The sequence below is a fragment of the Botryllus schlosseri genome, chromosome 1 (genome assembly GCF_051294905.1).
Source record: "Botryllus schlosseri isolate E-star chromosome 1, Bs_hap1, whole genome shotgun sequence".
Taxonomy (NCBI): Eukaryota; Metazoa; Chordata; class Ascidiacea; order Stolidobranchia; family Styelidae; genus Botryllus; species Botryllus schlosseri.
Window position 1 is genome coordinate 32742005 of NC_137236.1, and position 13417 is coordinate 32755421.

General features: G+C 39.0%; 1 protein-coding gene across 2 annotated transcripts; it reads left to right on the forward strand.

The window, feature by feature from the left end:
- Positions 1–2114: 2114 nt before the first annotated feature.
- LOC145447781 (single-strand selective monofunctional uracil DNA glycosylase-like) lies at positions 2115–12496 on the forward strand. 2 transcript variants are annotated; one of them, XM_080326054.1, is made up of 7 exons: positions 2115–2266; positions 4621–4696; positions 4755–4961; positions 6647–6744; positions 8980–9131; positions 10553–10706; positions 11806–12496. In XM_080326054.1, exons 1-7 carry the CDS (start codon positions 2196–2198, stop codon positions 12026–12028), a joined length of 981 nt encoding a protein of 326 aa, XP_080182180.1. In that variant the 5' UTR covers positions 2115–2195; the 3' UTR covers positions 12029–12496. The 2 variants fall into 2 exon arrangements, with proteins under 2 accessions (XP_080182180.1, XP_080182190.1); XM_080326064.1 differs by having other exon boundaries at positions 11751–11885.
- Positions 12497–13417: the final 921 nt, after the last annotated feature.

The following is a 13417-nucleotide window of genomic DNA, read 5'->3' on the forward strand; positions in this document are numbered from 1 at the left end:
TGAACCCGTCCATTATCCTAGCAGTAAATGAGGAAGAAATGCTAAAAAAAATGAAGACATTTAGGCGTCCTCGATGACATTTGGAAGAAAATGGAAAAAGGAAGGCGTGTGCTGCTAATATCCGAAACATTAAATAGGCTGAAACTAGGTTAACACACCAATGTAGGTACGCAGGCAAAAGACAGCCTAATATGTTACGAAGTGAAATAATATTAGTATCCTAAAATATACATATATATGTCCACTGGTCTTTATCGCTGGAAGTGCTAAGAAAAATATCAAGTCAAATCAACTTACGACTTAATCGTCATATACGAAGATATATGAAACATGTGACTGACCACTGGCTATGCTTATTGCTTATGCATCGGAACTGATGTTTTAATCGTGAACATCCCAAATTGCGCAGTCAGGCTTATCAAATTTTTGGTTTGCCTTGCAAGTTTACAATACATTACCTGTACGATTTATTATTTGATATGATTAGTAATTTCGAGAATTATCACGCGGGCCACTCAAAATCTTCTCGTGGGCCACAGGTTAGCCGCCCTTGAAGTAGACAAAATAATACTCTATAGTAAAAGTAGACGTAACGAATGAAGTTGAATCAGACGATGAAGGCCTGAAATATATTCCATTAAGTAGCTTCACAAGTATATGAGTCGTAGGGCGCATACTTTTAGCAATTATTTGGAGTTGGCTACTTTCGAAATTGCAATATTCGCCACTGTTGCAAATGACTATAACGACACTATAAATTGCCTCAATCCTCGAATAAATATTAGGATCCCGTAACGTGGAGGCTATTTCGCCTTTCAGGTGACTCCTCTATTAACAAAAAGAGTGTATCTTCACACCCGCCAACCGTCCGTGATATACGGGTGTGAATGTACACTCTTTGTGCCCCAAACCAGAACTTACCTCAGACTTACACAGAGGTATGAATGAAACGCAACATTTTAATGCAAATGATGCCTGCACGTAGGCTCGCATAGGATTCATAACCACTATGGTATTCTGGTTCAGTTTCCGCTGTCGCGTGCTACCTATAGGGTGAGGATCCACACTCTTATCGCTGAGTGTGCATGACTCAGAGTGTGTATAACTGCAAAGAGGGATGCGTACTTATTCCGAAACTACATTATACTCTGCAAAATCCAAAGTGTAAAACCAAGTAATTTTACATAGAAACTGCCCCAGTAGTACTGCAAGTACTGTAACAGCATAACCGCATGAGCAAATAATGGGGGTTGGCAAAGGCTACTTGAGTCGGAAAATCAGAAAATTTTTAGCTTTTACATATTGCATCACACTTAGAATAACAGCTATACAGTCTTTCCAAATTAGACTAGAATCAGAATTAACGCAATTCGCAACACATTTTTTTCAAGTTCCACTATAATTCAAATTATACCTGCACATTTTGTTTCAAATTAGATTAGAATTAGAGTTATTGAATTCACGAAAACGTGGAAATCGAATCAAATTCAGCTCATATCAAATCATGGTCCATACTCTAGGTGCGAGAATGGCAAATATGTACAGCAAGCTTGACTCGTCTCGCACTATACAGTTCCTCTGTATCGTTTTGGGGAAACGAGATGTTAGATTGGAATCATAATTAGCGCAAAGAAACATTTCACAAATTATATTTAAATTAGATTGCCTGCATTTATATCTAATTAGTGTAATTAGACAACAAGAATTATCTAATTGTCCATGTCTGTACTTGAGTACTCCGAAAAGTAGAAGTACATGGCTACTGATATTATCTGGATTTTGCAGTATATGCATAAAGGTCGCGTATCCTAGGAATATCACTAATATATATCACTAAACAGAACTAGTCGTTTGGTATAGGCAAGCATACCAAAGCGCCACTCACATATAAATGCATATCGAGGCAAATCGACTTCGCTGTATATTTAAATTAATCCAGGTATGCGTGTGTTGGTAATGCTTTGTATATTACTCACAACGATACCGCATCACGGAAAAGTGAACTGCTTCCTTAAACTCAGCAATGGATCATAATATAAGTTACGTCATTCGTCTGCGTGTGTGTGTACGCTCGGTTGCGTCGATGGAACTCAATACCGCGCTGACTCAAAGCCCTTTAAATCCAAACGGAAGTAAACAACGAAGCTCATTATGTGGACTCACGCTCGAGACTAGGATATCACTACGAGGCAAATATGGCGAAAGCTAGTTATGATGATGCTGACAGTCTTTTGAACAAGCTACAAGTGTCCGGCGGAGAAAAAAGGTGAATACGTGTTGTAACAAACTTGACACGGTCTATGGTTGTCTCATAAGAGGGCTGTATGATATAGTCTAGGAATGCGAACAGGACGAAGTAGTTGTGGTAGTCACAATCTGATTCATATGCCTAAATCCGAAGCAAATCCGCAAAAATGTTGGCTGTTTTTTACTGCAATCACTCTCCACTCCCGGACAGTAGTGCTGGGTCGAACATTGAAAGATAATTTTGTCGAGTTCTGAAATTATCCGCCAATACGAGTCCATAAATTAATAGCAATTTTAGTTTCGATAGAATTTTTCAGTAAGGAAGCTATATAAAGCCATGATTGTTCGTACCCCAACATACTAAACGTAGTACAGCTACTGACGTTATTGAAGTGACATAGTAATCTGTTAAGTCGCGACCAATCCACAGCAAGCAGCAATGTCACAAGCTACAACGTGCCATGAAAAGCCACGGTCGAAAAATCCAAAATTATCTTCATTGCGATGCGGGAATGTTAATATATTTTTTGCGGTTCCTTGAAAGGTACAATTTTGAAATTTGCGCATTTTTCATACTGTTATAACGTCATCATTAGTTATACTCGTATACCCAATTCGACTGGCAGCCTAATTCTAAGGATTCAGAATCGAATCGCTCAGATACTTGATTATCCGAAGACCTAGTGGGGAGATTTTTGGAATCTGCTGTGTCACACTACTCTATTTCACAGGTCTCTATAGAAGAGATCAAATTACGACTTCTCAAAATGTAGCAGCTCATTGTCGTTACCGGGCCTTATAGCGACTGTACACCAAAACGTATTTGCACAAGATTGCGGGGAATATACTCTGCGTAAAGCGATTTAGACTTGGCTATCAGTCGTTATTTTCATGTTAATAACATTTTAAGGGCCATGCTCTACACCAGAGGTCTCAAACACGCGGCCCGTCAGAGCATTTTGTGCGGCCCGCCATGACATTTCAGATTTTTGTTAATTTGACAATATATAAGTGTCACGTATATCTTTTCAGGTTATAAAGTGAAAATTCCCTCAATTGCTCCGAAAGCCTGCAACTATTCATTAAACTTCACTATCACATCAATTGTAAACGCCTCCAATCTCCATGCAGTGGAAGGTTCACTTTTTAGCCACAGTTCCAATTCATGACGACAAAACCTGACCCATAGACGATTCGTGACTGAAATTTGTGAGTTGGACTTGGACCCGACCTTTCTTAGAATTACTCAGACTCGGGTTAACTCGACGGCAAAATGAAAATATGACTCGAGTGGACTGGGAGTGACTCGGAATGTCGTGAATTTGTTAGAACCGTGGACGCATAACGAACTAATCGCGTATCAGGGGAATAGTAATAGATCAGAAGGTCGCAGCTTGGGATTTAGCTAATCAAGCATGTAGTTATGGCAACCATTGACAATCTGTTAGTTACATCTTTGGTCGCTAAACCATGTTATTAAGGACACTTGAAGGTACCGAGTACCGTATTGGTACGTTCCAACGATGTAACAACAATCGGCCGTTCGGCATTCCGACATATCAATCACTAGGACACAATCATTAATATAGTTATATTATATTTATATTTTTTCTGCTCCCATATTCGAGGTTATTTGACCATGAGATTAGTAGCCTACTGTCAAATTCAAAATGTCCATAGTAGCTGCAAAAGTATAACCCGATAGCTTTTATGATGGCATCATACATTTGTCCGTGCATATGGTGTCGATATCTAATATTTGATATATATATATATATATATATAAGGAAAAACAACAATTCTTTTCAAATAGTTATAAATGTGACGATTTTTCTCGTGCCAGGCTCAAATTCATACAAGAGTAAATCAAATTTTGACGATGTGTGTTTACTGTTAGTCTGCTGGATCGGCTAACTTTCAATACGACAAATCATTTCCGCCAAATAAATCCTACTTGGAAAGACATAGGATACCCTTATAAATGCTGCGGCCCGCGGCGTCGTCAAAACTGGAAAACTGGCCCGCGAGCACATTGGAGTTTGAGACCTCTGCTCTACACCGAGACAATCTATAATGATCTAATATCAGTTGAACTCAAGATATATCCTCATGTGACCGGTATTCATCCATGAGTTTGACGCTACAATCTGCTAGAATTCTCTTCCCGGGTTTCACAAGCGGCCTTGAGCGGCACTAATATCCGCTATTTTGGAATACATATGCAGAAGTTGACGAGAACTATTCAATTCTATGATATTTTTCTGGGATATTCGGACGCCAATGATAGCCGCAAGAAGGCTTGCTTAAAGCCGCGGTCATGAATCCCCCCTTAAAAATATAATGACAAATTCATTATGTTATTTCGAACGACAGTGTCTCTGAAGAATACTTGGGTATCATGAAGGACCTTAGAAAAGAATTTGCAGCATTGCTGAAGGGAAAACTTCAGGTTGGATCGTAAAACCTGGTCAGCGTGAGTTTACTACAACCCTCACTACTTATGCAAGGCGGATGCAGCGTTGGAAGACGTAATCGAGTATGAACGCCCACCCAACCGTTTCGAGAAGCAGGGAGACATGCGCGTCATCGTCAACCGAATCTTGAATCCTCTCGCGTACGCTTGGCCGAAACACGAGGAGTACATACGGCGAATGCCACAAGAAATTAGCGTTCTGTTCGTTGGTATGAACCCGGCACCAAATGCCCCGTCTGGAGTGAGTGATTCCTATACACAGATTTGTATAAACTGGCGATCTAGTTTGTTGACCGTCAACTAGCTTCCGAACATATAGTAGTTCTAGCTCTATAGTTCCAGAGTTAGTCATTATAGTTCTATTTGCCGAACAACTAGAACTTTCTTACATATACAAATGTACAATATCCATACACACTGTATAAAATATGTATCTATTGCTGATAGATGTATACATGTTGGCTATACACTACGATTAATACTATGTGTACTCTATCTAATGTTACGGCACATTACTGGTTACATATAGTAATATAGCCTACTTCACGCTGGCTGCATTTCCTGCAATCATTCGAATCGATTTTTGTAAATGAATATTCATGTCTCTGCGTCATTTCCTATTACTGTCATTTCGTAGAATATCCTACATATTATGAAAGGTTATTGTATGTGTATCTATGGATGTGAGTGTGGTTAATATATGTTATGAACTACAGTTTGCACCAAACACTCTTACGGGTGGAGACTCGGGTAGTCTATATTTTCATTTGGCAGGTATCTTTTTCTCGTCTTGTTCATGTGAAGAAGAAAAAGCAACACTATACTATCCTAAGTGTTCCAAAAATACGAGGGGTTCGGATTAGGCGATCTAAAATATTGGAGGCACTGCATATGAATATAATTTCTCCACGGAGTTTACGAAAAGAAAATCACATTCATTACACATTGCACATTGTCAGTATGCGTTGTTGTGATGCAGAGTTGGTCAGTAACTAAAAACGCTTACTCAAGATACTTTTACTTACCTGTACTATTTGCATAAATGATTACGTTTTCAGACAACTTACGCTTCGTCTACGTAACAGTTATTCACACAACAGAAATTATCATGAGAATTTGGTCTATTTGTATTGTCCTCAGTCATTTGTCGTGAAGATTCATATTGAAATTTCGAAAGATCCTCCCTTCGAGACTTTACCTTTTAAAACTATCTACTTTGGTGCTTTTCCATGGTGTACCTCCACGTGAAAGAGTTTTTGTATGCCTTTGAAATTGACAGTTCTATATGTAATTAAGTAGAAATGGCCGGTATCACATATGCTTTTGGGTATGTGGGAACGAGCAGCTCAACAGCGCCGTCTCGCGAAGGGAAAACCCTATCTCCATCGCATTTTTACAGCTGCTAGGTGTCGCTATGACTGCTATGCCCCTTTCTGATATAATGCCTATTTTAGGAAGTAATAGGACAGTTCAAAGTGTTTCTAAATGTTGAAGGATTATGGGCAACCCATGCTGGAGAAATGCCGTTTTGAAATTTCGAAGTTCATTTTTTTTCAAACGCTTGCTGTGAACTTCTGTAGCTCAGAGCATGGTATACCTACGCTAAGCAAAATTAGCAAAATGTAGACCTGGATGTTGACTTTTCAAAAAAAACACGGTCTTGATGTAAAAACAGAGGTACCATGTTTATATTAACAACCAAAAATATAATTTATGGAATTTTGATTGTTTTCAAAATTTTACAGTTGCTGGACCCCTTTAAGTAAATATGGTGACTAGGCCTACTTTGACCACTTTGACAGCCGTCATTGCGTGAATACAATATATCTCGGGCTAGGGCGCCGCGGCAGTAAAGATGATTTCATCAACAACTTTAAACTATAAGACCATGCGCATATGCAACTTATACTCCTCCAACCTTTTCAGATTCCATTCGGTGACAAAAAAGAGGTTCACAATTTTTGGGATATCGATATCTCCACCAGTAATTTCGACGGGATCCCGGACTCTCTGAAAACAGATAAGTATGTCCGAGGACAGAGCTGCATTGTTCAGGCCTGAACTGAATATGTATGCTATTTAATGCGCGACGCTGTAAACTTCAGAAGCTCAGCATCAGGGATGAGCAGAAATATTACTTATCAATCCTATCCGGAATTTGAGATTAGGACCCAAGTCTAAATCTATAGGCCCAAATCATATCTTTTAAATAGGTGGGTTATTTTTTGACCTATAAAACGGATGATTTTGACATAAAATGTAAATATTGACTTTTTCGACAATAAAAAACTAAATTTTGATAAAATACTACCCACGCGTAAAAACATTAGGTATTGTTGCACATAATGTTAGAATTTTAGTACTTTTCTACATTTCTGATTGGAACTGTGTGTCTTTACGAATTAGCTTGGCTAGAATAAAGAAAAAAGTTCAATAGAAGCAGTATTTTAGTTGCAACATTGACGTTCGGTGCACACTACTATAGAGTGCTAGTAACGCACCAGTTGCTTAATGCCAACAATGTTGTCTACAAAACATCACACTTTTAGATCACAACCCAAATTTGATTTTTTAAATATCCTCACCCATACATTGATAATCACGCAATCACTTTTCTGATTCATGTTTGAGATATTAGCCTGATCTTATAAAAACTTCGGGCCTATTATAAATTTTACCAGTTTTTAGGTGTGTTGATCACCACGTCAAGTGATTTGTTTCATTCGATGGTTTATGATTCACAATGAGTAGCCTACACACTGGGCCATCTACATCAGTAGGCCCATAAAGTAGGCGGCAAGGTGTGAAGTGTTTAATAATAAGTTCACCGACAGTGCAACGTCTACGGCACCAATGAAATTCCACCTGCAATTTTTTTTTAATTCGTACACAATTTTGACATTCATATTGAAATGAACCCGAATATTTTCGGCTGACACTCGTCAGGGGTAATCGTCAGCAACTAGTAGAGAATTGGAAAGAACATTTTATATCAACAATCGTATCACAAAACATGACGTCACCAGCATGAAAGTTCGAATGAGAGAGCGTTCAACGTACTATTTTGACAGTATTTTTACCAAATACCTCAATTTTGACATAAATATTCGCTCTGCTTATAAATTGTAAACGATGAGCGTGTATTGTGCCGATGTCCACCACAGGTAATGGCACAATCATATACGGGCACTTTCTGGTACCAAATTTTGCAATCACACACATTGAAATATGTGACAACCATAGTCTAATGCACCAACTCGTATGGACGTGTTTTGTTTGTTTTGGGGTATTCATGGTGTTTGTCGACTACTATGGTCATTTACACCAGGCCGATAATTCTTCTTATTTTCCGTAACTGCCGACTTACATCACGGCCCACCTCTAGGCTTTTGTAAGACACCGATGACGCGGATGAGGTGGCGAGAGGAGCCTAGGTAAACCTCCAACACTTGGGTATCGGAATTCGGAAGTCGACCTCGATCGGACTCGAACCCGCAACCATTGGTGTTGGAGCCGGGGATTATACCAATGCGCTATCTCGCCACTAGTTATATCAGTGGAGTGCATTAGTTATGTTCATTGTTCGCCTGCACCAACACCTGAAAGGCGCAAAAAGTGAGACACGCAAAAGATCCCGCTGCACCCCTAGCGCGTATATTGGTAAGGATTGGCGGTGATCGTTGGTACTCAAGTATCAGTAGAAGTGAAGTTTTTAATTTCTGCTCCACAAATAGAGGTAGTTATTTCTGAATATGTAAAAAACAAAGTATTCTATAGGTTTACTTTTTACTAAACTGAAAACCGTTAGGTGAAAGTAGTGTCAAATCCTAACCGCTGGAGTAAATAGTGCAATTAAATAAATTCTATACCTGGTTACTTCGAAAAAGTATAAGTATTACTTGTTACGAACCGCCACTGTTAAAAGTCCTATTTTCCACCCAGTGTATCATGTCTAAATCCAAGTATATATCTGTTAAAAACTGAGATTTTTTCAAGAGTAGCATGGAAAATTGTATAGTACTAGAAATTCTATCTTGAAATCAAAATCAAAATTCGACTTATTAAATCTGATATCTTAAATCTGGTTCCAATTCGTCCAAAATCTCTGAATACGAAGCTTATCTTTGAAATCCATGCTTCAATATAGGTTCAAGTAAGTTTATTTATTCATACTCGCTTCCAGTCCTATGGATGCTGGCTTAAGTAACTATATTTATTCATACGTAGCATACAGGACTTGACATTATTTTGGTTTTAAGGGATTGCGTCAGTGGAAGGCGATTTTGGAAATTTATTCAAAAGCATTTCGAAAATATTATAGACTTCCACGAACACTGCTTCGTAATGAACTGCACCCCGCTGGTCTTTATGGGGAAAGTAGCTCCAGCCTCGGCCAGAGTGACGCGCACAAGTACGTTGTTTTATTTCGGTCTTCGCAACACAGCCTTTTTCAAATACAGAATGAAATCCATGTTCATCTCATCCGCATAGCCTAGTCTTATAGCAATCAGTTTACAGAAGGATATACCTGCTGTTTATCGATATAGTCCAGTAGTTCTCCACATGTCTAGCCATGTGACTAATCTTCAATTAGCAAAATTACTATTCTATGACTCCAGTAACGAAAATTAGCCTAACAGCTTACCCTAATACTAAACCTTACCTTATCCATAGCCCAGTGGTTCCCAACGTGGGCGATATCGCCCCCAGGGTGCGATTTTACATTCTAAGGGGGCGAAAATAACGAAGGGGACGATAGGGGGGCGAAACGGGCGAAGGAGACGATAGGGGGCGAATATAACGAAGGGGGCTATGGCGCGTTAAAACGGCTATATTGGAGTAAAGTTCGAGAAATGCCTTTTTTAGTCAACACACGAAAATTTAGCTGTAAAAGTGTAATTTCGAGGTCCTGCCGAAAAGTTGACCATTTTTCTCAAATCCACGTGCTTGTGATTACAGTTTGTATGCCCATTTTTTGGTTCCCAATATTTGGGGAGCGATGGTCGGTGTGGAGCTTGAAAAAGGGGCGATGAGTCTAAAAAGGTTGGGGACCACTGCCTAGCCTCAACAATATCCCTAATCTAGCCATCACCAAACCATTACCCCAACGTTTACCCGCATACTCAAGTGTTGCACGTTCATATGACCATGGGCCGTAAAGTACATAGAGTAAATATTTCACCACTCAAGCCAGAGGTTTAAATTATGTAGAATAGTTATGACTCCTGCTTTTAGATAAGGCATGCGCTGGCCTACTTCTGGCGACGCGACGAGCGTTATATCGCATCGTGTTTTGGGGACCCGCGTCTCACTTCTACAAACCACTGGATTTTCAAAATGAATACTATAACAAGAACTGGAGCTATTCACTTTTCAAAATGCGCAACTAGAACTAGAACTAGAACTACTAACATTTTCCAAACTCAAAACTAGAACTAGAACATGACGAAATTTTAAAATCCACCACTAAGTAGATTCATTTCGGAAGTAAGTCATTAATTTTTAATTTATCGGAATAGGATTGTCTTTCCACGTGAACATGAACATGAAATGGGAGAGGTATCGGCCCCCAAAACCCAATCCCTAACAACGCCACTGTTACTGGTGATCACTCTGAGCTAGCTGCGGTTATAAGAGCACCGCACTTCAGAACACCGCCATCACGATTCACGCCAAACAAGTGTTTTCAATTCGGTCGGGAAATACTTTTTTTTTTTAATACGGAATGATACAGCTATACCCCCAAACCAGTAGTTGGTTGACCGTCAATTACCTATATTGGTAGTGTCTAAAAGTCTGTAACCTGACAAAAGGCCTTGTGTTTGATTCCAGGCAACAGCAACATATCACTGGATAACTTCGACGACGACTCTACAGACCCTCTTGTGCAGTCGCTAATGCAAAAAAGCGACGTAGCGCTGCAAGACGCTATATCTGTTATGAATCCGAAGCTGATTATCGGAATAGGGTGGCATGCCTACAACAGGTTAGTTATTCCGCGTATCTCCAGCAGCCACGGATTAGTTGATTCATATTTGAGAATCGCAATATTGTTTTAAGTCCGAATTTTTTATTTATACATGGTATCATGCCCACACCAAGCACTCACAGGCACTCATTCACTCCAATTACATGTTGAAACCCACATCGAGAGAAGAAAGAGTCCTAAGTCAGGTCTCCAGCGATATCCTCACATCCGTTGTTTTTACCAAACGCACCCGAATCTCTGGTAGCAGATCTCATTATGTACTAAACTCTATCATTAAATAGAGTGGTTCTCAATCGGGGGTCCGCCCAGCGTTTTCAGGGGTCCGCGAATCCTCCAAATTCGCAAAATAGTTGATGACTTAGTTGGTATTTTTTTAAGTTATGGAAATCACAAGAAATCACAAATCAGGACTCGCAAACTTACTCTAATTGTCAAATTGCCAATAGCCTCTAACAAATATATATTGCTCTTTAGAGATGTTTTGTTGGAATTTTGAAAAAAAAAATATGTCTGCAAAAATCCATTTTATCCTATGTGATACACAGTCCCGCTATTAAAGAATAACTTCAACATAAGCTGCTAGATAGTAATGACTTGGATGGATATTATGTTCACTAATCAGTCCGTCAATGGTGGTCCAAAATATGTTGCGATCGCAGTCAAGGGTGTCGTCGGAACCATTACCCGTTATTATCACATTCGCCACCGCCTCTTCTTGTGGAAATGGATATTCGGCACTCGTTCATATCAAATCGACGTTGCGGATTTTCAGGGCACGACCCGATTTTAAGAAATGCAGATACAGAATTAGCTTTGAAATAATAAAAGTATTCCCAATTTCTACATAAATGATAGGATGTGTTTTTTCGAGAAAAGTCACTTTGTAAAAATACATATTGTAAAATGTATATAGTTTGGGCTAAACGCTATTAACCAGAAAGTGGAAGTAATCGAAAATCATCACAATTTGCGTCAGTGTAGTAAAAGTAGGTTGAAACCTATTTGACTACTCCGAAAAAGAAGAAATATATTTTGTTACAGATCATCTCAACAATATGTTGTGTTGTCAATTATTAACTGTCATATGTCTTGGCAGAGTTAAAAATCTCGACGTCAATAAACGCATAAAGCACCAGCGTATCACCCACCCGTCTTCCAGGGTAGGAGGACAAGGGGTCAACGGCGGTGCAAAGGATAAAGGAGATGAGAAATGGATCGGACAGGTTGAAGAGGAGTTGAAAGATATTGTTCACAGTACAATCAAGAGCTCGAAAATGGAGAAAGCGTCAAGAAGGCAAAAGAAAATCCGAAATTTATGAACTTATATCACTCAAGTTATGGTAGCAGATGTATGTGCTACAGAGCTAATCTATATTTGAAGGTGTAGTTTAAAGATGCGAATGACAAAGGACGTTACTATCGGAGTCCATGTGCATTTGTTATTCGCGTAGTCCGCATAATATATTTATAATATTAACGTATATGAATTCTGGTGGTTTGTGGCATCGATTTTTGACAATGCATTTTAAATATCTTTACTATAAAAGGGGCGTTATCATAAGAGTGGATATGTATGTCTTATCATAATAGTATCAATACTGTTTTTTAGTTGCACAAACATATATATAAACGTTTATAAGCTTTATTGGCATCTTACTCTATATTTTATATCTAAATCTTTATATTCAATATGTCTACTTGTTGAACGGTTATGAAACTTATGATACTTCAATGTATCTGTATACTTGTAACAGTTGAATTGATACATCAATAAACGTATCATGGTTGGTGATTCGCTTCACTTTAAGGGTGATAAACTATAGATTACAAACCTATATATAAACGAAATACATCCACATGGAGATCGACGAAGTGATGTAACCATTTTGTGCGCTCAGTCAAGCACGAAGTCTAATGAAGGTATTGTACCGTATACCAATTGGTGTACATTACCTTGAAACATAATCTCATCCACAGAAAAGAGCACGCGAATAGACTTTCATGAGACATAGATAAGAAGAGATATCGCGGTTAATGTACTCTCGCATTTGTGCGAGACATAATGCGTTCTTCTCAAATGAATAACAGTAGGCCTGAATACACTCCAATTTTTAATTGGCTCTTTAATAAAAGCAACGTCTGGGGGACGGCAATAAACAAGAAAATTAGAGCGTTCTTGGTGTCTTTGTCTACGGGACGTAAATGCTGTCGAGATGCGTCGTTATTATACGCGAAACCCGGTCCATAGAGGCGTAATGCGCAACAGCGTAACCTACACATGTAGCCTACTGGCGTCAGATTGCACATAAGCTAGAATCACAAAATCATCGCTGTGCGTTATAAGCAGGGCTGTGGAGTCGGTGAATTTTACCACCGACTCCGGCTCCGACTCCGACTCCACACATTTTCAATATACCGACTCCGAATCCTGAGTCTTTAAACGTACCGACTCCGACTCCGACTCCCGGGTCTTTAAACGTTCCGACTCTGACTCCCGACTCCGACTCCAGCATTTTACCAATTTACTTCGAAAATCATATGCCACATTGTCGGTTGAATGACTATCCTACAACCATTAAACATATGCAAACATATGATTAACGGTGGCATGCTAAATTGAAATAATTGAAATTGAAATAATGAATACATTTGATTTCATGAAATCGCGTCATAATTTGTATTCTTAAAACTTCTCAATTTGCAGACTT

What these genes read in the sequence shown, in the direction of transcription:
- LOC145447781 (XM_080326054.1), top strand. Translation starts at nt 2,196, where the DNA reads ATGGCGAAAGCTAGTTATGATGATGCTGACAGTCTTTTGAACAAGCTA. An exon ending in CACCAAATGCCCCGTCTGGA is followed by an intron (nt 4,962 to 6,646) that starts GTGAGTGATTCC and finishes CAACCTTTTCAG; the next exon opens with ATTCCATTCGGTGACAAAAA. An exon ending in GGGTGGCATGCCTACAACAG is followed by an intron (nt 10,707 to 11,805) that starts GTTAGTTATTCC and finishes ATGTCTTGGCAG; the next exon opens with AGTTAAAAATCTCGACGTCA.